The following is a 27,620-nucleotide window of genomic DNA, read 5'->3' as shown; positions in this document are numbered from 1 at the left end:
TAGTTAAATAGTAATATGTAAATTATGCCAGTAAATTATGAATAACTCCAGGCCAGCCTATTGGCTCAGGGTGTCTGACCCTCCAAGGGAAGAGTTGTAAAGTTTGATGGCCACAGGCAGGAATGACTTCCTATGACGCTCTGTGCTGCATCTCGGTGGAATGAGTCTCTGGCTGAATGTACTCCTGTGCCCACCCAGTACATTATGTAGTGGATGGGAGACATTGACCAAGATGGCATTCAACTTGGACAGCATCCTCTTTTCAGACACCACCGTCAGAGAGTCCAGTTCCATCCCCACAACATCATTGGCCTTACGGATAAGTTTGTTGATTCTGTTGGTGTCTGATACCTTCAGCCTGCTGCCCCAGCACACAACAGCAAACGTGATAGCACTGGCCACCACAGACTCGTAGAACATCCTCAGCATTGTCCGGCAGATGTTAAAGGACCTCAGTCTCCTCAGGAAATAGAGACGGTTCTGACCCTTCTTGTAGACAGCCTCAGTGTTCTTTGACCAGTCCAGTTTATTGTCAATTCGTATCCCCAGATATTTGTAATCCTCCACCATGTCCACACTGACACCCTGGATGGAAACAGGGGTCACCGGTACCTTAGCTCTCCTCAGGTCTACCACCAGCTCCTTAGTCTTTTTCACATTAAGCTGCAGATAATTCTGCTCACACCATGTGACAAAGTTTCCTACCGTAGCCCTGTACTCAGCCTCATCTCCCTTGCTGATGCATCCAACTATGGCAGAGTCATCAGAAAACTTCTGAAGATGACAAGACTCTGTGCAGTAGTTGAAGTCCAAGGTGTAAATGGTGAAGAGAAAGGGAGACAAGACAGTCCCCTGTGGAGCCCCAGTGCTGCTGATCACTCTGTCGGACACACAATGTTGCAAGCACACGTACAGTGGTCTGCCAGTCAGGTAATCAAGAATCCATGACACGAGGGAAGCATCCACCTGCATCACTGTCAGCTTCTCCCCCAGCAGAGCAGAGCGGATGGTGTTGAACGCACTGGAGAAGTCAAAAAACATGACCCTCACAGTGCTCGCTGGCTTGTCCAGGTGGGCGTAGACACGGTTCAGCAGGTAGACGATGGTATCCTCAACTCCTAGTCGGGGCTGGTAGGCGAACTGGAGGGGATCTAAGTGTGGCCTGACCATAGGCCGGAGCAGCTCCAGAACAAGTCTCTCCAGGGTCTTCATGATGTGGGAGGTCAATACCATCTGTTTAACCCTTCGGTTGCCCTCCACGCTCCTTTTTAAAGCACACTCACCTGAGCTGCTTCCCAGTGCTCAGCGCTCTCCCGAGCCCCTCGCTCCTCCTCCTGCTGCGACCGTTCCTCGATCACACTGGCCTTGATAATCCCATAAGACTTCCAGAGGTCATTCCTGCTGTTGCCGACCATTCTCCTTGACCAGCTGGCTGATGGGGAGTAAGACAGTCTTTGACGGCGTTGAGCCCTGATGCACGTCTCTGGAGATAAAAGTGCGCAATGCATGTCCTGCTGGAAAAGCCCTTCAAGTTCAAGGTGGCAGCACACGCATTGCATACGTTTACCTCCAGAGAAGTACGTTTCAGGACTCATGCTGCCAAAGAAGGGTTATTTTCTACAATGGTCTTGAAAACCTTATGGGATTCAAGCACTCCGTGTACATCAGTGCTGTGAAGACTGAGCTAATCTCAGCTGGCCATAAATGTCTCCACATCTGAACTTGCCCTCGCTGTTCAATTAAACAGTTGTTGGCGCACATGGTTTCTCCATCAAGATTATTTGCACATAGTGCTCTGTCCAGTACCTTATTTATAAGCAGAACAGCTTTGTGGAAGTTCAAAATTAAATTCATGGTCAGAATACGTACATGTCACCACATACAGCTGCGGGATTCTTTTTCCTGTAGGCATACTCAGCAAACCTACAGAACAGTAACCATAAACAGGATCGATGAACGACAAAATGTGCAAATGCAAATAAATGCAAATATAAATAAATGGCAATAAATAACGAGAGCATGCGATGACAAGATAAGGAGTCCTTAAAGTGAGACGGTCAGAAATAGAATGAGTGTAGTTATCCTTTCGATTACATTCCTCGTACACAAAAAAACATTTTTAACTGTGAATAAAATTGTCAATTTGCCCAGAGATGGTAATCTTATCAATTTGTTTCAAAATTCCCTTCTGCGTGGATGAAACTAAATATAACAAACGCACTATTATTAGACAACCATTTGCATGACTTACAACATGCACTTTCACCTCCAGTGAGATAACTATCTTAGTAACTTCTGCCACTTCCACTGAAAAAAATTAGATGGTTGACATTACTCTGCTACTAACTAAATAGAGACAAAGGAGTATTTATTAACCAACTTATTGGGTGTCGTTTTTTTTTTTAATTAATTTTTTTATTAGGTTCTTTCCGGTTTCTTGCTTTGTGGCTGCCTGTAAGCAGACTAATCTCAAGGTGTATAATTTATACATTCTTTGATAATAAATGTACTTTGAACTTAAACTTGAACCGGATAATTCTGGTAGAAGGGGCTTCGTGGGTCTCTTGACCAACTAGCAGATGCAAAACACAAAATAACGTGTCACCTCCTGTCTTAAAAATCAAAGTTCAAAATAAATTTGTCAGCAAAGTATGTATAAGGTTTGGGTGTTGAAGTGAGTAGAATTATCCATGTTGGTTCAGATCCTGATGGTTGAAGGGTAATAACTATCCGTGAACACAAAATACTCTGCAGATGCTGGGGTCAAAGCAACACGCACAACACGCTGGAAGAACTCAGCAGGTCAGGCAGCATCCGTGGAAACGAACAGTCAACGTTTCGGGCTGAACAGTCAACGTTTCGGTCCTGACGAAGGGTCTCGGCCCGAAACGTTGACTGTTCGTTTCTACGGATGCTGCCCGACCTGCTGAATAACTATCCGTGAACCCGGTGATGTAGGACCGACGACTCCTGTACCTCCTTCTCGATGGCATCAATGAGAAGTAAGCATGCCTGGAACTCGAGCTCCTTGATAATGCACACTGCTTTCCAGTGCTCTATATTCTTAGCATTTGAACTGCTACAGTATATGGCTCCGTGTCCATTTTTTCCCAAATTGGAGCTAAAAAATAGGAAACTAGAGTTTGTTCAAACAATTGTTTGCTAACTTTGTCTTTGTAATATGAGGTATTATTAAACGTGGGTCACACGTTGTGTTTAATCATAAAGAAGAAATTGTTTACTTTTTCTGTTTTCTGTTTAACTCCAAGTGACTTGGTTATAAAGTTTCTATTTAGGCCTGATCACATATGAAGAGTCACTTTCACCATGGTTGTGGCATGTTGCACAGAGTGGTGTGGCTGATCTAGAGTTTTTGCTAAGTGGGTGCATACAGTGGAATTGACCTCAGGCTTTCCCACATGTGACTGATGCCTGCCTGCCTGCCCAGGGCATTGGCTGTCATGGCAGCAGCTGCCTTCACCAGTACTTTTAGTGCCCTATAGATCTGGTTTCCACTTCTTTGCTGATGTTTCCTTCTCCTTATTCTGCGCTCATCATTGCCTCTTCTGAAACATTTTACGGGTCAAAGACAATAAAATGAGATGGAGGTTTCTTGCAGAGATAGAAAATCCTGTGTAAGTTGCCCCCCCTCCATGTTTTGGAGCAGATCAAACACACTTGCTTATTATCTAAAATCTGCAGCAAGAGATGGTGCAGAGGAGAGACTCAGTTTATTTTGCTGAGAGCAGTCTCAAATGAGATGTTTCTCCTTCTCTGTTTTTTCCATTCCTCCCCCTCTCCTGCTCTCTTTTTTCCATTCCCCATTCTGGTTCCCTTCTTCCACCTTCTCTTCTCATCTGCCCAACACCTGCCTCTGTTACCTCTTCTCCTTTCCTTTCTCCCATGGCCCACTCTCCCCTCCAATCAGATTTCTTCTTCTTCAGCCCTTTACTTTTTTTGCCTATCACCTCCCAGCCTCTCACTTCATCCCCCCCCCACCCCCCATCTACATTCATATAACCATATAACCATTCCCCCACACCTGGCTTCATTTATCACCTCAACACACAAAAAAATGCTGGAGGAACTCAGCAGGCCAGGCAACATCTATGGAAAAGAGTACAGTTGACGTTTCGGGCCGAGACCCTTCATCAGGACCAGAGAAAAGAAGAGTCAGAGTAAGAAGATAGAGGGAGGGGAGGAAGAAACACAAGGTGATAGGTGAAACCAGGAAGGGCGAAGTGAAGAGCTAGGACATCGATTGGTGGAAGAGATAAAGGGCTGGAGAAGGGGGAGTCTGAAAGGAGAGGACAGAAGGGCATGGAAGAAGAAAAGTGGGGAGGAACAGCCGAGGGAGATGACGGGCAGGTAAGGGGATAAGGTAAGAGAGGGAAATGGGAATGGGGCATGGTGAGGGGCGGGAGCATTACTGGAAGTTCGAGAAATCGATGTTCATGCCATCAGGTTGGAAGCTACCCAGACGGAATACTGTATAAGGTTGCGCTTCTCCAACTTGAGTATGGCCTCATCGCAACAGTAGAGGAGGCCATGGACTAACATGTCAGAATAAGAATGGGAAATCGAATTATAATGAGTGACCACTGAGAGATCCCGCGTTTTCAGGCACTTAATGTTCTGCACTTATCTGGTCTAAAGATCATCTTATATCTTTAGAAAATGGTTCTATTTGAATTAATTGTTTTAGCTTTACTGATGTAGGAGCGTGTAAATTCAAACCGTCCATGTATAGAAGGTGTGTCAAGGCATAATTCATTTGGTTGTCTCTGATTTGAAAGCCTACTTTCACCCAATTAGAGAGCAGGTTTAAAGCTGGACAAAACCTCAGTGGGCAAAGAGTGTCGCTCTGAAAAATGCCTCCGTTTATTTTAATAACGGGGGGTTGTGCATAGATAGTGTGACTAAAGTATGCTGATGTTTCATCAGATGTTGTAGGAATTTCACAAATAGTGGGTGTAGTTTATAGATCAGAGCTTCTATTAACCACGAATAATAGCTGGGACAGAATCAAATGCTTTTTGGTAATCAATATAACAACATGAAAGATTTCTGCTTTTCCACCGGGCTTGAATTAAAACTACAGAATCTATTATCAGTTGTTTTTTTACATCTTTTCATACCCTTACAACATTATTTCTGCTCTTCTGCAAGTAGATTGTGGTTATCCAAGTGAGTGGTGATTAATTGCGAGATGCATGACGTTACAATGTTATATATAGTTTGTAAACCAGTAATAGGACAATAACTTGATGGATCTTTGTGATTTCTCCTTTAGGTAAAAGATACTTTTAACATCTGTCAAAATTCAGGCACTTTTTCAGGATTTTTCAGAAAATTATTGTTATGTATTAATAGGTATGGATGAAGACAAGTAAACTTTTATACCAATAATTATGCTGGTACTTTTCCAGTGTGGGTATTTTTTGTAACCACTTTTAGCAAAACCATTGTAACTTCATGTGTTTGCACGTCTTCAAATGTGTGAGTGTGTCCTTTTCCCTCCCAAATCCAGCTCCCTTCTTGATTGTGCATTGCCCTGTTTGGCCAAAGTTCATTATCTCTTCGTTTGTTGTAAATTCTGCGCCAGGGCTGGTGACGTTTTGGTGCATTGAATTAAGTTTCAATGTCCTGTATGAATCTTTTTCATTGTTCCTGAACTGATCGTTCTGTTTTCTTCGTCTGGAGGCCTTCTTGTGGGACAGGGTCCTGAATTACCCCTATGAACTGTGCTTTTGAAAAGAGAGAGAGAGAGTTGTTCAACACCAGGCACCTTGTTAAAAAGAGAGAGAAAGAAAGAAAGAGAGAGGTGAAGACACTCACAGTTTGTTTATACTTTCTACAAGGACATTGGCAGCTTCCAAGCTCTTACAGAGAGAGAAGGGAGGAGCCACTTGATGGACAGCTGGTACTCAGCACGGTGAGATAAATAGAAGGTCAGCTGTTAGACCTACAGACACATAGTTTTGGACACTGAATGACCTTTGCTGTGCCCACGGAGAAGGTGGGCTTTGGAGGATCGATCAGGCGGATCGATCAGTGGCTCTCGCAGTGTGAAAAAGGTGTGACCGGTGGGGAGTTATTCGTGTGTCCAACCCTCACCTGGGTTGACAATTCCACCACAGAAGAACGGTCCCCTTTGTTGTGGTCACAGTCGGTGACTTCTAAAGGATTTCAGAGGACAACGGGAAGATCGACGGCATCAGCTCACCTGAAGACTCAAATCTCTCCCTCTCTCTCTCTCTCCATCACTACTCAACTCAATATCACAAACTGAACTGAACTTTACTCATCATCGGAAGACTATTTACCCCTAGATGTGAAGAAGCTTGGTTTTCATATATTTCCACACACATATATATATATATATAAAATCTTTGCTAACCTGTTTGATATATCTGCATTTATATTACTGTATTGCATAGTTACTAATAAATACCATTAGTTAATAGCAATACTGGACTCCAAAGTGTTTGCATTTCGGCTGGATCTTTAACCCGTCCCGGGTCCCTATCAAAATTGAGGCCTGCGTCCGAGATATGAACAAATTGGTTGGGGGGGGGCTTGTTTGGATTTGATTGGGGTAAAATCCCTTTTGATTTGCTTGTGTGGAATGTCAGCAGAAATGGAGTCTGAGGTTAATAAGTTTGTGGCAGAACCAACCCCTGAAGCGTTGGATGATGCTAAGAGGGATGTGCTATTGAGAATTGCTGAAAAGTTATGACTAAAGCTGACCACTAAGAGGAGAAAAGCTCAGATGCAGATGATAACAGCCCAGCATTATATAGCTAAGGGAAAGTTTGATGAAAAGGTGTTAGAGTTATTCGTTGAAGGTAAGGTACTTACTGAGGCTGAGGTTCCGTTGCAATTGAAATTGAAATGAAAACAGCTTGAGGCTGATGAAGCAGAAAGGCAGAGGATCCGCGAGGCTAGAGAGGCAGACAAACGGAGAGAAGAGGCAGAAAGACAGAGACAGTTCGAGAGGGAGATGTGGCAGCTAGGAGGTCCAGTGTTGGACCCTGATGATTTTTACAGCTCGAAAGGGCTTGTGTTGATTGATGAATTTAAGAAGTGTGTTCCCGATGATGTAAGGGCATACCTAGGTGAAGAGGATGCCGCCACCCTGCGGGGGTCTGCTAAGAAAGCAGGTGAAGGTGTTTTAGCCCACAAGGTTGAGTTTACTCCAGATGAGAGGTACCCAGAAAGTAGCTGGGAGGTTCGGGTTGATCTTGAATTTGAAACTGGGACAAGTGATGAAAGTCCAGAAGAGGCAGCTGTCCCGATTGCCTGTGTTCAGGTTGTTGAAGTACCTGTGGATTCACAGGGTACTGAACCTTGTGTTGAAGCTCAGGTAAGGTCTGAGGTGTCTGACTCAGTTGAAAAGGAATGCAGTCCTTCTGTGTCAGATGGATTTGGTTCAGTGAATAAGGGGTTAACCATGGTACCAGTGGAAACTGAGGATTCTCAGTCGCTTGTATTAGACAGTGTTTTAAAAGTTAGTGATGAGATAAAAATTGATGAGGTAAATGTTACCGAAGATAGTGGGAAAAGTGTGGGTTTTGGACTTTTGAATAAAGTACTTGTGAAGGTTGGATTGGTTTCGCGACCTTTGACCCTGCTTGCAGGACAAAGGCCTGCTGAGGAAGTATGTGTCACTCTGTTGAATTTTGTTTTGACATTTGGAGGTAACATCTTCAAGGTTATGATGTTGTTCACAATGATGTCATGGAGACAAGTCGGAATAAAGGTTTTAGGAATAAGGTAAATGGGTTGTTTGGCATTTCCCACAATACACACATAGTAGTTATAAATCTGGTGATAATGCTGAGTTTAGTAAACAATGGGGAAGGTTGACACTTCTCCAAGTTGATGATGTGTATTCAGCAGTTCAACTAATGAGCAAAGCTGCTGCTAAGAATTCACACAGAAAGACTGAAGTTAATCCCACATGCGCAGTAACTCGAAGCATGTTTAGAAAGTCTGCTGAGACCCATGATAGCAAAACCAGGGGTTTAAAGTATGATGATGTGACACAGACTTCTCTACCTTCCATGTTACAACAGGATTTGAAGAGTAAGGCATATGAGAAAGGTTTGTCCTTATCGAGGAAGGAATTTATAGAGGAACAAAATAAAGATTCTGAAATGGTGGCTTTAAAGGAGACAGCTCTCACAAAAGAGGAGGTTCAGAGAGAGTCAGCAGGATATTACCTTAAAGATGGGGTATTGATGAGGAAGTGAAGACCAGCCACTGTGCCTGCAAGTGAGGATTGGGCTATCATGCCTCAGGCAGTGTTTCCAAAGGTTTACAGGGCTGAAATTTTAAACTTGGCCCACAAGATGCCTTTGGGAGGACGTTTTGGAGTAAAGAAAGTGCACAGGATTGTGAAGGAATTCTACTGGCCTAATTTAAGAAAGGATGTTGTGAATTTTTGCAGGACTTGCCATACCTGCCAGGTTGAGGGGAAACTAAATCAGGATTTTCAAGTAGCACCACTTAAACCGATACCTGCTTTTGGTGAACCTTTTTCTAGGGTCATAGTGGATTGTGTAGGCCCATTGCCAAAGACTGCAGCTGGTCATTAGTACTTGTTAGCAATTATGTGTGCTGTGTCTAGGTTCCCTGAAGCAGCGCCTCTCAGAAACATCAAGGCCAGGACTGTGGTAAAAGCACTCAGTAAGTTTTTCACACTGGTAGGTCTGCCCAAAGAAATTCAATTTGACCAGGGTAGTAACTTTACTTCGAGAACATTCCAGGGGATAGTTGGAGAACTGGGAGCTAAGCACATTGTGTCATCTAAATATCACACAGAGTCCGAGGGAGCCTTGGAATGGTTCAACTCCACTCTTAAGACCATGATTAAAACATATTGTATGAAAAATGGAAAAAACTGGGATGAGGGGGTACCCCTACTCTTATTTGCTGTTGGAGATATGATTAAAAAATCATTGGAGTGTAGTCTATTTGAACCCGCGTTCGGTCACAGGCCAAAAGGACCTTTGACCCAACTCAAAGTATTGTGGTCTGATTTGGAAATATGGGTCAATGTGCGGGAGAGACTTAACAAAGCTTGTGACCTTGCAAAACAGAATTTGCAAAGCTCCCACATTAAAATGGAGCACTGGGTTGATAAGGTAGCACCTGTGGGTACTGTTATGAAAACAAATGGAGTCGTGAAGGCTGGGAATGAGATGAAAAATCATTTTAACCCACTGAATCTAGTATCAACAGGATTTAAGAATTCCATTGTTTTGAAAAATATTACTGATAAGGTTCCTCAGTTGGAGACTACACGGCAAAAACAATTGAAGGAATTGATTAGCAAACATAAAGATTTATTCCCTGACATTCTAAGGTGTACAGCATGATGTCATTGTAAATTCAGCCCAGCCCATCAAAGAGCATCCTTACAGAATGAATTTAGAGAAAAGTAAAATGGTTGAACAAGAAGTTGGAAACAAGAAGGAGAAAGAGAGTGGATGACTGTATTGATAGGGGGGAAAGGCTAAATACCTTACAACGATTGACCTGTTAAAAGGATATTGGTGTGTCCCTTTGACAGAGAAGGCCAGAGAAATATCAGCATTTGTGACACCATCTGGACTGTATGAGTACAATGTTTTTCCCTTTGGGATGAAAAATGTTCCAGGGACATTTCAAAGAATGATCAATTCTGTGATTAGAGGATTAGAAAACACAGGGGCTTATACCGATGATTTAGTGGTCTGGAATGACACGTGGAAAGAGCATATTGCAGCAATAGACAATCTGTTTGACAGGCTGTCCAAGGCTAATCTTATTGTGAACCTCGCTAAAAGTGAGTTTAGCCATGCCACAGTTACATATCTGGGCTATGTAGTAGGCCAGGGCCAGCTGGCTCCTGTACAGGCCAAAGTTCAAGCTATTGCTGAGATTCCTGTTCTGACCGGCAAGAAAGGTTTTTGGGAATGGTTGGGTATTATTGTAAGTTTTGTAAGAACTTTGCAGATATCGTTCTCCCCCTAACAAAACTCCTAGGGAAGAGTGAAAGATTTTGTATGGAGTGATCTTTGCCAGGAGGCATTTGAACGCCTGAAAACCATCCTGTGTTATCATCCTGTGCTCAAAGCACCTGATTTTTCCAAGCCATTTTCTATAGCAACAGATGCTAGTGACGAAGCTGCTGGGGCAGTACTGTTACAGAAGGGTGTGGATGACATTGAACACCCAGTAGCTTATTTCTCAAAGAAATTTAATGGGCACCAGAAAAATTATTCCACTGTTGAAAAGGAATTTCTAGCACTTATTCTGGCTTTACAACATTTTGAAGTCTATGTTTGTCCTGCCCAGAGACCACTTGTGGTTTACACCGATCACAATCCGTTGGTGTTTCTAACTAAATTGAAGGATAAGAATAGAAGGTTATTAAACTGGAGTCTGATAATGCAAGAATATGACCTGAAAGCAGCGGCCACTCCGTGGTGATGTCTGTTATTTGTCAAGTAGGGTGCCGTATACAATCCTGATTTGATGGAGACGGACATGAGAGCACAGAGGAACATCTGGAGAAACTTCTGAAATGCCTTCTTCACTGCTGCTGCTACTGTGTGATCCAGAATCTCCGGAGGGGAAGGCCCCGAGTCCTTGGCTTTGCTTGTTGCTCAGTGGCCGGGGCGGGGTCAAAGCGCTCGGCAGAGGATAGTGCTCGGAGAGGCTGTGTTGGAGGGCTGGTCGGAAGCTGAAAGTTTTCGGATGGACTCAGAGTCCGCTGCAGTCGAGTGCTTCCAGTGGTGCTGCACCAGCAAGTTTGCGCGCTTGGAGGTTCATGGCAGGAAGAGTTTCTGACTGGGGCCCTTAGAGACTCAGAGCCTTCTCCTTCGGAGATTCTGGACCACACAGTAGCAGCAGCAGCGAAGCAGGCACTTCAGAAGTTACACCAGATGTTCCTCGGTACTCTCACGTCTGTCTCCATCAAATCAGTATTGTGCAAGGCACCCTACTTGACAGATAACAGATATCACCACCGGAGTGGCCACTGCGAGCTGAATCGCACTGCCATCTTCTCCTTAATATGATCAACTTAACAAAAGCATTGTAGAGTTTATAGATACACTAAAACAAAAGCTTATTATTATTATTTCTTTTATTTTCTATTTCTTTTTGTATTTGTACAGTATGTTGTCTTTTGCCCACCATTAGACCATAAAACATAGGAGCAGAATTAGGATATTTGCCCATCGAGTGTGCTCCGCCATTCCATCATGGCTGATCCCATAACCCCATCATGGCTGATCCACTCAACCCCATACACCTGCCTTCTCACCATATCCTTTGGTGCCCTGACCGATCAGGAAACTATCAACATCCGCCTTAAATAGACCCATGTACTTGGCCTCCACTGCACTCTGTGGCTGAGCATTCCACCAATTTGCTACTCTCTGGCTAAAAAAGTTCCTCCTTGCCTCTGTTCTAAAAGGTTGCCACTCATTTTTGAGGCTGTGCCCTCTAGTTCTGGATACCCCCACCATAGGAAACATCCTCTCCACATCCACGCTCTCTAGTCCTTTCAACATTCAGTAGTTTTCAATGAGATCCCCCTACAGCATTGATGTGGTCTTTCATCGATTCTATTATGGTTACTGGATTTATTGAGTATGCCCGCAAGAAAGTAAATCTCAGGGTTATATATGTTGAGAGATATGTTTTTTGATAATAAATTTACTTTGAATTTTGAGGGAATATACTAGAAAAGAAACTCGGCAGGTGTGGAGGGTGGAACATTTGTGATTGTAGCTTATAAAGAGACACCAATTAAATAAAGTGGTTGTTGGCGCGTGGCCAAATGGTTAAGGCGTTTGTCTAGTGATCTGAAGGTTGTTAGTTTGAGGCTTGGCTGAGGCAGCGTGTTGTGTCCTTGAGCAAGGCACTTAACCACACATTGCTCTGCGACGACACCAGAGCCAAACTGTATGGGTCCTAATGCCCTTCCCTTGGACAACATCGGTGTCGTGGAGAGGGGAGACTTGCAGCATGGGCAACTGCCGGTCTTCCATACAACCTTGCCCAGGCCTGCGCCCTGGAAAACTTCCAAGGCGCAAGTCTATGGTCTCACAAGACTAACGGATACCTATAATTAAATAAAGTAAATTTATTTATCATCAAAGTAAATAAATGTCATCATATGCTACCTTAAGGTCATTTTTGCAGGCATTCACAGTCACTGTTCACTCTCAGCTGCATGGGTGTGCAGCTGTTGCCACGTTGCCATGCAACTGGAACTTTCTTTTTTATAATGTTAATATAAATCAATATAAAGCTGCACACCATCAAAGACTGGCCAGTGTGCAAAGGAAGACAAATTGTGCAAATTTCAAAAATAATAAATAAATAATATTGAGAACATGAGCTGCAAAGTCAATCATACACAATTAGTAGCTATGGATACATTCATGTGGTGCCACAGCAGTAAGAAGGGGAAGGAAATGAAGCACGGATTAGAAGTGAAAGTGTGACGCGGGAAGGAGCAAACAAAAATGTGCCAAGACTGGGCAACAAGTGAAAGAGAGGAGAATAAGGTTGAAAGGAGTAATTGAAAGAGATTCAGAGTGAACAGTCACATTGTACACATTAAAAACAAAAATGAAATTTGAGTTGGTTTGGGTTAAGACTAAGCTAGTTGCTCCCACCCTTGAATGAATCTTAACGCTGTGTTGATACGTGGTAACGTAGGGTCTTCCGGATACTCCCAGTCTAATCCCGCACACGCTGCGTAACTTTCACTTGCCCTGAATAAAGCTCCCTCCCGCAACTGTCTGAGGCAGGTTGTGGTACTTGCTCAGTCTCAGAATGACGCAGCGACAGTTATGAACTGACTGGAGCGTTTTGTCAGTTCTGGGTTTAATCTGTAGCCTCAGAGTGGATGGATGGTGAAACTGTTCTCATGTGTCCACTGTGGGCAAGTAATTATGTAAGAAATAAATATATGTGAATGGATGTATTATAATAATATATTTATAGTTACTGTTATAATACACACACACATATAGGTTATGCATATAGATAATATATACACAGTATATATGCATGCACACAGTTGTTCCTCTCTGTGCCTTGTGATGCACTGAGTGGTAACCCCACCATTTCTTTAGCTTCTGCTTTTTACGAGGCCAAGTTGCCAGCTCGACACTCAACCCAGCATTGATGGAAAACGCGTAAGGAGCCGGCGAGATTCGAACCCGGGACTACTCACCTCGGGGTCCAGTGTGGATGCCACTACACCACTGGCTGGCCTACCTGCATACAGTAATGTATGTACTGTATAAATATATGTTGCACTGCTACATATGAATTTGCAGCTCATTTAGATGAGATAATCGTGAGGCCAGTTTTCTACAGCAGTACGTTTTGTGGTAACTAACAGGAATGATCTGCCAAGAAGTCTGGAAGCTTGCCTGATCTTTTTTTCCACTCTGTAAAAAATACCATAAAAGGTCTATCTGTCTGTTAGTTAATGGCTGGCAAAAGGTGTGTAGGGTTGTTGATTTGTAGTCAAGTTGCAGGGCATTTTCCATCAGCCACTGCTGGAGAAAAAGAAACTTTGGCAAGCATACTTTAACTAATGAGGCCAGTGATATTTTTGAAATGAGGCTGTAGTTGACCTCATCTTAGGAAATGAAACTGGGCATGTGGTGGAAGTGTTGGTGGGGGGAATACTTTGGAAACAGTGACCTTAATGCTGTAAGTTTCAAGATAGTAATGGAAAGGGATAAGGTGTCACGAAGGTTGATTTCACTGGGGTAAGGGAGATTGATGTTAGCTTCCTGTGGGTAGAAGGACATAGGAGAAGTGGAAATTTTTCACAAGGGAATAATAAGAGGTCAGGGCCAGCACATTCCATTAGAGGTGAAAGACAAAGATGCCAAGATTAGGGAATCTTGGAAGACGAAGGACGGTAAAGGTTTGACCAGGTTCAAGAACTGTATGACAGGTATACAGCAAACAATTAGAACTGAGTGAGTCTCTTAAGGAATACAGGGGGTGTAGAAAAGAAATAGGATAACAAAATGGAGCCATGAAGTATCACTGACAGGTAAGATTAAGGAAAGTTTCCAAGGCATTCTGTAAGTATATTAGGAGTAAGAGGAAGAGTTTAGGAAAGAGGGAGTCTCCTAGGAACTGAAGGAATAATGTGTGTTCAGAGAGAAGCAATGTGCACGAGGTCTCCAGTGAATCCCTCTCATTTGTATTCATCAAGGAGAAAGATGTGGAAAGCAATGAGTTGAGGAAGAGGAATACAGATAGGCTGGAGGATTCCAGTATTAGGAAGGTGGGAATGATAGATTCATGGAATGTGTAAGTGTAGATGAATCCATGGGGCAGAGTGACCACTATTCCTGGATGCTATAGGAAGCAAAGGGGAAAAATGGAGATTTTTGCACCTTCATTAGCAGGAAGTGAGGTACCAGAAGAGAGGAGGATAGCTAAAGTTGTTCCTTTATTTAAGATGGCCAGCAGGGATAAGCCAAGTGGTTACAGACCAGTGAGACTTCCATCAATGGTGGGGAAATTATTGGATGAAAACTCTCTGAAGGATAGGATTTATGCACATTAGGCAAGAGATCGTTATCATGGTTTGGTGCAGAGGAAGTTCTATCTCACGATCTTGACTGATATTGTTGAAGAGGTGACTCAGCAGATTGATGAAGGAAGAGTGACAGGTATTTTTTGTATGGAGAAAGTTAACGCACATGGAATCCAAGGTGAGCAGCGTAATTTGATCCAAAGCCGGCTTGGTGAAAGGAAACAATGGGTATGGCTGAAAGGACGTTTTTCTGATTGGAAGTCTGTGAGCAGTTGTGTATTGCAGAGATCAATGCTATGTTATCTTTTTGTATGTGCATATATTGAGGACTTGGGTGTAAATTTAGGGGATATAATGAGTAAGTCTGCAGATAACATAAAAGTTGGTAGCATTGCGAGAGTGAGAAAGGTTGTCTAAGTCTATAGTAAGGTATGGATCCAAGTCAAGTCATCACTTTTTATTGACATTTCGACCATAACTGCTGGTACAGTACACAGTAAAAATGAGACAACGTTTTTCAGGACCATGGTGTTACTTGAAACAATACAAAAACTACACTGAACTATGTAAAAATGACACAAAAACTACACTAGACTACAGACCTACCTAGGACTGCATAAAGTGCACAAAACAGGCATTACAATAAATAATAAACAAGACAACAGGCACAGTAGAGGGCAGTAGGTTGGTGTCAGTCCAGGCTCTGGGTATTGAGGAGTCTGATGGCTTGGGGGAAGAAACTGTTACATAGTCTGGTCGTGAGAGCCCGAATACTTCGGTGCCTTTTGCCAGATGGCAGGAGGGAGAAGAGTTTGTATGAGGGGTGTGTGGGGTCCTTCATAATGCTGTTTTCTTTACGGATGCAGCGTGTGGTGTAAATGTCTGTAATGGTGGGAAGAGAGACCCCGATGATCTTCTCAGCTCACCTCCCTATCCGCTGCAGGGTCTTGCGATCTGAGATGGTGCAATTTCCAAACCAGGCAGTGATGCAGCTGCTCAGGATGCTCTCAATACAACCTCTGTAGAATGTGATGAGGATGGTGGGGAGCGGGTGATGGAATTTTCTCAGCCTTCGCAGGAAGTAGAGATGCTGCTGGGCTTTCTTTGTTATGGAACTGGTGTTGAGGGACCAGGTGAGATTCTCAGCCAGGGGAACACCAAGAAATTTGGTGCTCTTAATGATCTCTACGGAGGAGTCGTCGATGTTCTGCGGAGAGTGGTCGCTCCGTGTCCTCCTGAAGTCAACAACCATCTCTTTTTTTTTGTTCACATTCAGAGACAGGTTGTTGGCTCTGCACCAGTCTGTTAGCCGCCGCACCTCCTCTCTGTATGCTGATTCATCGTTCTTGCTGATGAGACCCACCACTCAATAAAAAGTTGGGTGGAGCATCGGGGGTAGATTCAATCCAGACCAGCTGAGGTGATGCACTTTATGAAGTCAAATAGGTGTAGATCATTTACAGCTAAAGGGAAGGTAGATAAATAAAGAGTCCTTGGGTTCAGGTCCATAATTTGCTGAAAGTGACAATGCAGATAGATAGGGTGGTGAAGAATGCATGAGAATTGGTGAAGAATGCATGAAAATTGGAGAAGAATGCACGAGAATTGGAGAAGAATGCATGAGAATTGGTGAAGAATGCACGAGGTTGGTGAAGGGTGCACGAGAATTGGAGAAGAATGCATGAGAATTGGTGAAGAATATATGGGAATTGGTGAAGGTGCATGAGAAGTTTATGAAGAATGCATGAGAATTGGCGAAGAATGCTTGCCTGTCTTCATATAAAAACTGGGCCATTATGCTGCAACTTTATAAAACAGAGCTTAGAGCACTCTTGGATTCTGTGTACAGTTCCGGTTGTCACATTGTGGGAAAGATGTGGTTGTGCTGGAGTACAGGGACGATCACCAAGAACATTCACCGGACTGGAGGAGTTGAGTTATGGGGAGAGATTGAATTGGTTGGGCTTGTCTTTTCTAGAGAAAAGGAGGCGGGGGGTGACCCAAGAGAGGTATGCAAAATTGTAAGGGGCATAGATAGCGCAAATAGTAAGAATCTTTGTCATCTTAAACAAGAGGGTTTAAATTGGGAAGATTGAATTTTAAAGGGGATCTGAGGGTACTTTTTTATATAGAGAGTGGCTAATATCTGGAAAGCACTGCCAGAGAAGGATGTGGAATCAGACACAATTACTCTGCGTAGGAGACATTTAGACAGACACTTGAAAAGAAAGTGCATAAATGGATAAGGACCTGGGCAACTGGGATTATATAAATGTGCAAGCTGCTTGACTTAGACATGATGAGACATTGCTGTACTGTACAATTCTATGACTCTGTGATTCTATGACCTTTGGAATTGTTTCACACCAATAGAGAGTGAAATTTTAAATTCAAATAAAAATGGTAAGCTAAAATATGATGTACAAGATGACGTTGGATTAACATACAAGGAAAGATTTAAGGAGAAGTATTTTTGGAAAGTTTTGCAATTTTAAAGTAATCCCCTCTTTCAACAATTGCTTGTACAAATACAGAAAAAGTCCAAAAGGAAAGGAAGCTGCTTATCTGCGGTTAATCAAATTTCAGTGTTTCATTACATGCAAACTTTTATTCTAAACCTTTGCTTTGAACTTAAACTCAGTGACTTCGCATGCATCTACCAGAAAGTGGAGCAGTGAAACCACCAGCACGACACAAGTCCTTGTGAAGGAGTTAAGAGTGAGGAATAGCGTTGTATTCACAAAGAGAAGATGACAGCAAGGACGGGGTTGGGAAAAGGAAATGAAAGGTTGAAGTGAGTAAAAGATATGGTGAAAGTCATTGTAGGTGGTTTGCTTTTTATTTTAAATATTTTTTTTCTTTATTTAAGCCTCGGCTCCATTAGTACTAATTGCTTAAGCAAGCAGATGAGCAAAAAAGTTTTCTTTCTGCCACAACATAAAAGCTCGGTTCTCTACCTAACGTACATAGTTTCTATCAGTATGAAGTGAAATTTGATATGTGTCGATGCAACTCAGGTTTCTGGCTCTGCTATAGCACTGAAATGATCTGATGGGCCCACCTCAGCTACTTACTCTTCCATTAGTTGAACTATATTAGAATTACATGAACTTAATATGGGACATTCTAGGGTTATGAGGAGAAAGGATTTGTCGAATTGGGGTTGGCATTTGCACAGCATAAAACCAAAAGAGAGTCAGTGTTTAAATTTAAATTCATTTATTTATCAGTTACAGTGTAAAATAAAACCCACATTGCAAATGTTTTATTAAGGACAAGTCTCAGTACAAAATTAGTTACCTTTCAGTTTAGATTTGTTCAGATAAAACCATTATAATTCCCAGAAATTTGAATATATTCTCATTAAGCACCAATTCCCTCATGCCACTTGCATGATTGAATCATCAACAGAAGTCAAAAATCTGATCACATTTTTTGGAAGAGATTTCAAACAATTGGGTGGATTCTACATAAGTGAACATACAGTAGGTGCAGTAACAGTCACACATGCTGGTAATTTTAATCGTACAGAGGATAAACTTCAACAAAACTAATGAAACATGGAAGTCAGACCTTTGAGGTGCCATGAAAGCCACATCATAATACATAAATATATAAAAGTTAAGAAATATTAAATAAATACATTTAAAAATAATTTCAATAAACATCTTGTTGCCAGTCCAATTTAATAAATAAGTTACAGACAGCAAGTGAAGCGTCAGTTTGTTTGTCAGGAAAAGCTTGGGATTTCTCCCGAGGGATAATTCCCACCATGGTATGTCATCTATTATTGGAGAATAATGAAGCAGCAAAAGTAAATCATAAATAAATAAATATATATATACTTTAAAAATCAAATGTATCTCTCATAAGTGGTAGTAGCCTATTTTAGTGTGCAGTACCGACATCAAAATTATACTTAGTTGACTTGAAACAATAGCAAATTTTATGTGAACTGAGACATATATCAATAGCTTAAAATAAGTCTTCTCCTCACAAAACATGGAGATAGGGTTTACCAATAATTATTATTAACAAACATCAACTGGCCACTAAATGACCCATTGAAATACCTGTTAATAAAAATAGATTTTTGAGCTTACAAAGTCAAATTACTTTATAACGTGGTTGCATTTCTGAATTTACTTGCACAGTTTAATAAATAATCAACTATCAAGTCTGAAAGATCTGTGTCTAGCAGAAATTTTTCTTCAATTCATCTAACCACATCTTATAGAGGCTCAATACTTTGTACCCAAATTGCTTCCTTTCAAATTCCGATTTTGGAGTGGTTGTTGGGTGTGGAAAGTTAAATTCTTTCATCAAAGCTTTCTGAATCTCATTAGTTATTATTATCACATGATTTTTGTGGTATTCCAGGTAGTTTTTCAGATTCTCATTACTGCCAGTTTGGATCCAGGTCATGTATGTTTGAAGTGCTTTGAAGGCTTTATAGAACTCAAGAAGATGGCTAGTTTTGTCCGTTGGTTCCATCTTACTTAACTTGGGAATGCCATCAAGTGTCAGCATATTGTTCATTGCGTCCAAGATCTCAGAACTGAAACCTTGATCCACGACCTATGTGATATAAGGAAACGAAACAATGAAAAGTTCTCAAATAAATTGGCAGCTTGACAATTATTCAAAAATAATGTGAAACTTAGAATATAAAGCAATTGATGAACAAGAAATACTAACTATATATATATCTAAGGTGTGTAAAATATAGGCATATTAGAATATCAGATCACATTAATGTTAAGACTAGATGACTTACATGAAGAAACTAATGGAAATATTACAAAAATGAGGAACAAGTATCTTTTGCAAGATATAATTAATTAATACTAAACGTTTTAAGATAATTTGATCTATAGGTGATAACATTTAAAAATCTGTAATTGGTAGTATTAAAGATTGTACTTAAAGTGACATTAGACCAACGTTTTGTGTGCTACAAATTCTAGTGAAGCTGTGTACATACATCTACTGATGCCTCTGGACACATCTTCAGTGATGTTCCTGGAATCATCGGGTGTTTCGGGTCTTTCAACATCATACACCCTCCTCCAGGTGACCCAGCCGGGGCTGATCAGACCCCAGCTTGTGTCCAGGTGGCTAGCTACTTATGACTCCATGGCTCCTCTCTTTTGAGCCACAGCCATCTTGAGGCCCCCTCTGTCGCATCGCTGGTACTGCAGATGGCTCTCCTCTTCCTCTCTCCCTCGGTGCCCAAATTGCTGTAAGGCTCTGGCTAAAGAACGGGCTACGAATCCTGTTGAAAACTATCTTAACAAATTACAACATGTCTCTTTAAACACATACTCACATAGGGTGTTAGGAGTTCCTGTTCAGGATTCAGTAATGTAGCCACCTTGCATGAATCATTCAGAGGTAGTGGAATACAATGGATTGCACTAAATAGCACCATAAAGCAGAGTTTTCTGATTCCTGGAATGATATAGAATAGATGTTAAATAAATCAAATATTAAAAAATATATCACCTTTAAAAGTTAAACATAAATCAAATGATACTAAAGAAAGAGCTTCTTTTTGAAGAGCTTTTCTAACCTGCTGTGAGGTTCATTGTGAATTACAGGCTTTAAATCAGAGGTTAAAGACCCACACTCTCCTTGCAAGTAGACTTCTTTTCAGTTGTGACAGCACATATTTATATCTAAACCAATTGTAGGAATTTTTGATGATTAAAACTGGAATCGATCACCAGACAATGACCTTAATCTGATCTGATGTCACTCATTCAAACTCCGCCTTCAGATGGTGATTAACTATATGATTAAAGGAGCAATTTTAACTTACAGATGTAACTTTCACTCATTCTTTTTACTCCTTTAAAATATGGAGATTAAATTTAAAACTCGGATGTCTTTATGGTATTTTCTTCAGTAAAAGTGTGAAGTGAGCTATTGGTGTGCTTCTCCCCTTGCACCAACTGTCCCATGAAGAATATCAAACAACAGGAGTTTGCCTGCATTACAGTTCACCGTATTGAAACCAAGAGATGGTTAGTCAGGTTCAAGGTGTAAGAGTGAGTGTGAGTGTGTTCTCCAGATTCCCATCCTCTTGTGAAGGCAATTGTAAGAATTTAGCAATTGTAACGCAGGAGTGGGCAGTGTGCCCTCATACCTGATCTGCTATTCAACATGATTACAACTGCTCCTCAAGGCTGTCTTCCCAGTAGCCCTTGTATCCCTTAGGTCTGTCCTTGTGTCCCTGATTCTTTTACGCATTCATCAGTCTATTGCTCCAGTAACTGAGCAACATGACACTCTATGAAGATAATTCTTGTCATCCTGAATAAAGAACTTCGTTCTCATTTAATTGGTTGATTTTCACATTTGAACCCACTGATTTTCACATTTGAACCCACTTAACTTTAGACTCTACAATCAGAGGAAAAGCCTCTCAGAATCAGTAATTATTCTCAGAATCATTTATAACGATGAAGCCACCTCTTAAATCTTCCAAGTTCTAGCTTGCTCCTATCCTGGTTAATCTCTTCAGCTTGGGACAACTCTCATTCCCCCATTTTCAAGGTAAGAATATCCAGAGTACCGTGTGTAAAGTGCACCCAGAACTCCAAGTGTGGTCTCACTGTATTCCCACAGAATTGCAGTAAACCTTTCTAACTTGTCTTCTAACCCACCTGGCAAATGAACAATTTGCCTTTCTAAGTATTTCCTGCATCTGGATATTAATGTTCTGCATTTCATTATCAACAAATTAACATGTATAGTTTCTTGCCATTTAGAAACATAGAAAACCTACAGCACAATACAGGTCCATCGGCCCACAAAGTTGTGCCGAACATATCCCTATCTTAGAAATTACTAGGCTTACCCATAGCCCTCTATTTTTCTAAGCTCCATGTACCTATCCAAAAGTCTCTTAGAAGACCCTATCGTATCTGCCTCCACCACCGTTGCCAGCAGCCCATTCCAAACACTCACCACTCTCTGAGTAAAAAACTTACCCCTGACATCTCCTCTGTACCTACTCCCCAGCACCTTAAACCTGTGTCCTCTTGTGGCAACCATTTCAGCCCTGGGAAAAAGCCTCTGACTACCCACATGATTAATGCCTCTCATCATCTTATACACCTCTATCAAGTCACCTCTCATCCTCCGTCGCTCCAAGGAGAAAAGGCCGAGTTCACGCAACTTGTTTTCATAAGGCGTGCTCCCCAATCCAGGCAACATCCTTGTAAATCTCCTCTGCACCCTTTCTATGGTTTCCACGTCCTTCCTGTAGTGAGGGGACCAGAACTGAGCACAGTACTCCAAGTGGGGTCTGACCAGGGTCCTATGTAGCTGCAACATTACCTCTCGGCTCCTAAATTCAATTCCACGATTGATGAAGTCCAATAGAGTATAAACCATAGAGTCAACCTGCTTTGAGTGTCCTGTGGACTAAGACCCCAAAATCCCTTTTATCCTCCACAGTGCCAAGAGTCTTACCATTAATACTATATTCTGCCATCATATTTGACCTACCAAAATGAACCACTTCACACTTATCTGGGTTGAACTCCATCTGCCACTTCTGAGCCCAGTTTTGCATCCTATCAATGTCCCGCTGTAACCTCTGACAGCCCTCCACACTGTCCACAACACCTTCAACCTTTGTGTCATCATCAAACTTACTAACCCATCCCTCCACTTCCTCATCCAGGTTATTTATAAAAATCACGAAGAGTAAGGGTCCCAGAACAGATCGCTGAGGCACAGCACTGGTCACTGACCTCCATGCAGAATATGACCCGTCTACAACCACTCTTTGCCTTCTGTGGGCAGGCCAGTTCTGGATCAACAAAACAATGTCCCCTTGGATCCCATGCCTCCTTACTTTCTCAATAAGCCTTGCATGGGGTACCTTATCAAATGCCTTGCTGAAATCCATATACACTACATCTACTGCTCTTCCTTCATCAATGTGTTTAGTCAAATCCTCAAAAAATTCAGTCAGGCTCGTAAGGCACAACCTGCCTTTGACAAAGCCATGCTGACTATTCCTAATCATATTATACCTCTCCAAATGTTCATAAATCCTGCCTTTCAGGATCTTCTCCATCAACTTACCAACCACTGAATTAAGACTCACTGGTCTATAATTTCCTGGGCTATCTCTACTCCCTTTCTTGAATAAAGGAACAACATCCACAATGGTCCAATCCTCTGGAACCTCTCCCTTCCCGTTGATGATTCAAAGATCATCGCCAGAAGCTCAGCAATCTCCTCCCTTTCCTCCCACGGTAGCCTGGGGTACATCTCATCTTGTCCCGCCGACTTATCCAACTTGATGCTTTCCAAAAGCTCCAGCACATCCTCTTTCTTAATATCTACATGCTCAAGCTTTTCAGTCCGCTGCAGGTCAGCACTACAATCACTAAGATCCTTTTCTATCGTGAATACTGAAGTAAAGTATTCATTAAGTACCTCTGCTATTTCCTTCGGTTCCATACACACTTTCCCACTGTCACACTTGATAGGTCCTATTCTTTCACGTCATATCCTCTTGCTCTTCACATACTTGTAGAATGCCTTGGCATTTTCCTTAGCCTTGTCCGCCAAGGTCTTCTCATGGCCCCATCTGGCTCTCCTAATTTCCTTCTTAAGTTTCTTCCTGTTAGTCTTATAACCTTCTAGATCTCTAACATTACCTAGGTCTCTGGACCTTTTGTAAGCATTTCTTTTCTTCTTGACTAGATTTATTATAGCCTTTGTACACCACGGTTCCTGTCCTCTACCATAACTTCCCTGTCTCATTGGAATGTACCTATGCAGAATTCCACACAAATATCCCCTGAACATTTGCCACATTTACTCCATTTAAAAGATGTCTATCTTTCTATTCCTCCTGCTAAAATGAACAATCATCCCCTTCCCAAAAATATCTTCCACCAGCTCTCCTATTGCACATTTACTTTACTGTGTCCTTGTTAACCCTTTACACTCTTCTTCCAGTTCACATCCCACATTTTGATCATTAATAAATTTGCATACTTTACAACTCATCGTACTATCTAAATCATTAGTCCTCAAATATATGAAACTCTGGTAATGATTCTTGTGTCTCCTGACATGACTCATTCTTTCCTACCTCATTTCCCATCTTTAATAATACAACGTACAAACTGATATGCTGGAAACTGTCATCTTCCCTTTCATTCAATAGATTCATGAGTGATGGACTATAACCACAGCTTGGTGTTCCTACCTATCCACTCACCCTCTTGCTTATCAAGGTACTATTGCTGTTATTGATTGCTGTCCGTCATTGTCGACATTGGATAGTGTAGCTGTCCATAGGGTTTTTGTGTAGGTTGCAGGCAGAACTGCACAGGTTGGGACCTAGCCGGATTCGAACTCAGCATCCCCCGCCCTGAAGTCCAGTGCTGATGCCACTACACCACAGGCCAGCCCCAAGATACTATTATCAGGGCAAGTAAAGGCAATCAAAGACTCTGTTTTCAAGCTGAACTTCTTCAGTTGCCTGAGGTGACCAGTGAATCTTACGCCTGTGGTGGGCAAACTATTGGGCAGGATTTTTAGAGATAAGATTTACAAACATTTGGAGAGATATAGACTGATTAGGTCTTATCTCGAGATCTGATATCGGTCCCTCCTGAGTACCTTTGTCTCCTCCTAAAGTCCTCTTTATAACACACTCACCTACCCACTTTTTAAGTAGATATTCCACAGAAAGCTTCCTATCCAAATGCAGCTTGGTAGGGCCATTCCTCTACTCAGTATCACCAGAGGTAGTGGCCTCAGCTCAGTCCATCACAAACACCAGCCAACGTAATCAAAGGCGCTCACCACCCCAGGTTCAAGGACAGCTTCCACCCATCTACTAGACTCTTGAACAAACGGTAATCATGTACAATTGACCTCACCATCACGGTCCTTGCATCCCCTTGTCTCTCTGTGTTCCACTTTCTTATGGTCACGGTGTCAAACAGCATGGAGACATTAGGCCGAGTTGGTCCATCGCAACCACAGCATTCTCCCTGCTAGTCCCAGTTGCCTGGGTTGGGCCTGTAACTACCCCTCCCCCCACATAGCCCTTCCCCTCCAGGTACTCAGCCAAGCCTTAAAAATGAAGTGGTTGACCAGCATTGTAAAGAAGTTACCTCTCAGGTCTCATCTAAATCTCTTCCCTTTTACCTTGAGTCTGTGCTCTCTAGTTTTGGACTCTCCAACACCAGGGAAAGGACTATGACCATCCACCTTATCCACGTCCTCATGATTTTAACTTTTTGCGAGGTCGCCTCTCATTTTCCTACGGTCTAAGAGATAAAGATCCAGCATATCTAACCTCTCCCTATAATTCAAGCCCTCAAGTCCAGGCAGAGTGCTCATAAATCTCTTCTACACCCTCTCCAGATATGTTATGTCACTTCCATCGCAGGATGACCAAAACTGTACACAATACTCCAGACGCCAGCCCACCAACAACTTATGTAACTGTAACATAATGCCCCTACTCTTCAGCTCATTGAATGCCAGCACGCTAAATGCCTTCTTCACCATCCTGTCTACTTTCATGGCTGCTTTTGGTGAACTGTGCAATCATACTCACAGGTCCCCCTGTTTCTCAACACTTGTCAGTACCCTGCTACTCTCCAGATAGGTCCTACCCTGGTTTGAGTGTCCAAAATGCATCACTACACACTTATCTAAGTTGAATTCCATTTTCCTCAGCTCATTTCCCTCAACTGATCAAGTTTTTTTGTAATTCTTTGCAAGCGGCTTCACTATCAACAAGAATCACCCCTCCCAATAGAAACATGGAAAACCTACAGCACATTACAGGCCCTTCTTTTGACACTGATCAATAGAAACAGATTCTTTCATGTCAACGTGAAAACAGATCTCTCCAAAGTGATCTAAATTCATTATAAAAATATAAAACATAAAATAATTGATTGCACAGGTATTCACCCCCTTCAAGTCAGTATTTCATGCGAGTTTCATCTGAGATTTCAAGTGTTTTTTTTCTCACCAGTGGCTTTCCCTTTCCCACTCTCCCACAGGGCTGTGACTGAAGCACCTGGGCAACAGTCTGCGCAGTCTCTCCCATTCCAGCCACTGAAACTTGTAACTCCTCCAGAGTTGTCATAAGTCTCTTGGTGGCCTCCTTCTCTCCTCCGCTTCTTACACGGTCATTCAGTTTCAGAGGACAGCCTGCTCTAGGCAGATTTACAGCAGTGCCATATTCTTTCCATTTCTTGATTGACTTAACTGTACTCCAAGAGATATTCAGTGACTTGGAAATCTCCTGACTAGTGCTTCTCAATAAGCTTTTTGCAGATTTGCTCCGAGTGTTCTATTGTCCTCATGGTGCGGTTTTTGCCAGCATACTGACTCACCAGCAGTTGGACCTTCCAGATACATGTGTATTTTCACTACAGCCAATTGAAACACCTTGACTGCACATGGTGATCTCCATTTAGCTAATTATGTGACTTCCAAAACCAATTGGCTGCACCGGTAATGATTTGGTGTATCGTATTAAGGGAGGGGGGGGGTGCGGGGGTGAATACTTATGTAATCGTTTAATTTGTGTTTTATATTTGTAATGGATTTAGATCACTTTGTAGAGATCAGTTTTTACTTTGACATGAAAGAGTCTTTTTCTATTGATCAGTGTCCAATACGCCAGATTAAATCCACTGTGATCAATGTTGTAGGATAATGAAACATGAAAACTTTCGGGGGGGGGGGGTGAATACTTTTTATAGACGTTGTAGTCTCTTGGGTCAATACTCTCACAGTGTTACCTACATTGAGCTTTCTATTGCCAAAAGCATGACATTTTCAGAACTCGTTCATTTTACTTGCCCTTCAGTTGTATGACTTCACTTTCTCCTACCATGGATCTATCTGCCACCTAATTTTCCGTGACTAACAAGCAATCAGCAATGGGATCTCAGTGAGTCAAGTGACATCCGTGGGAGGAAAGAAACTATTGATGAGCAGGATCAAAACCCTGCATTAGGATTTTGTTAGTACTGTACCTCACCGCTCCTGTCCACTTTACTGCACTGCTAGAAAGCTTAAGTATAAGACTCTCTAATCCTTTATTCAAATCATTTATAAATGAAATGTAAAGCTGAGGCCTATCACTGATTCCTGAAGGACATCAGTAACCATAAGGCACACACTCAGTGATTCAGGAACACCTTCTTCCCCTCTGCCATCCGATTTCTAAATGGACGCTGAACCCATAAACACTGCCTCTCTTTTTGCACTACTTTTTTAATGCAACCTTTAAATAAACAAATAATATTACATTTCTTCTGTATACACACACACACATACATATGTACACTTCTTATTATCATTTACAGTTTTAAAAATTATGTTTTGCAATGTATTGCTGCCGCATAATGACTAATTTCACGACATATGCCAGTGATATTGAACCTGTTTCTGAAATTATTTATTGACTATTTAGGTTTTTGATATTCTCATCTGACTATGTCATTTGTGTTATAGGGAAGCAAGTATCAAAATGCCAGTGTCCTGCGTCATACCCTCGTGTCGAAGCAAGTGGAGACCTGTCTGGTCTTGTATCACACCAAGATCTCTGATGATATGTCTGAGAAGCAGGATGAGGAAGTTGGGCAAGTATTGCGATGGAACAGGCTGCACACTTTGAGCATCACTGTGATGTAAGAGGAGCAGCAGAGAAAAGAAACGGGAAGTTAGGTGCTCCGCAGATGTTCTTAGAAAAGGAAATCGTCTGTAGTAATGATAAAAGGAGTGAAAAGGACAATGCGTCATAAATTACATATAACCCTCTGACTTCAGAATTGTTATTAACAGTTTCCAGGGATTAATAGTTCCAGAGATTAATATTTCCAAGCAACCTCTTTTTGAATTAAAAACACTTGAGTGGTCAGGGTCAACCATGCATAGAACATAGAACATAGAATAGTACAGCACAGTACAGGCCCTTTGGCCCACAATGTTGTGCCGACCCTCAAACCCTGCCTCCCATATAAGCCCCCACCTTAAA

The 27,620-nt window shown here is 42.0% G+C and overlaps 1 protein-coding gene across 1 annotated transcript in view; it reads left to right on the top strand.

Moving 5' to 3' along the window:
* The first annotated feature begins 1,502 nt into the window (after positions 1–1,502).
* LOC134338382 (leucine-rich repeat-containing protein 43-like) overlaps positions 1,503–27,620 on the top strand; it is a 128,716-nt gene continuing 102,598 nt past the window's right edge. Inside the window, 4 exon segments of the mRNA XM_063034171.1 lie at positions 1,503–1,577; positions 6,905–7,265; positions 7,422–7,660; positions 27,098–27,273. Of these exon segments, the coding sequence (XP_062890241.1) occupies positions 1,503–1,577; positions 6,905–7,265; positions 7,422–7,660; positions 27,098–27,273 (851 nt within the window).

Source organism: Mobula hypostoma, chromosome 27 (assembly GCF_963921235.1).
Source record: "Mobula hypostoma chromosome 27, sMobHyp1.1, whole genome shotgun sequence".
In the NCBI taxonomy this organism is placed as follows: domain Eukaryota; kingdom Metazoa; phylum Chordata; class Chondrichthyes; order Myliobatiformes; family Myliobatidae; genus Mobula; species Mobula hypostoma.
Note: the sequence above shows the minus strand (reverse complement) of the source record. Positions and strands in the feature narration are given on the sequence as shown.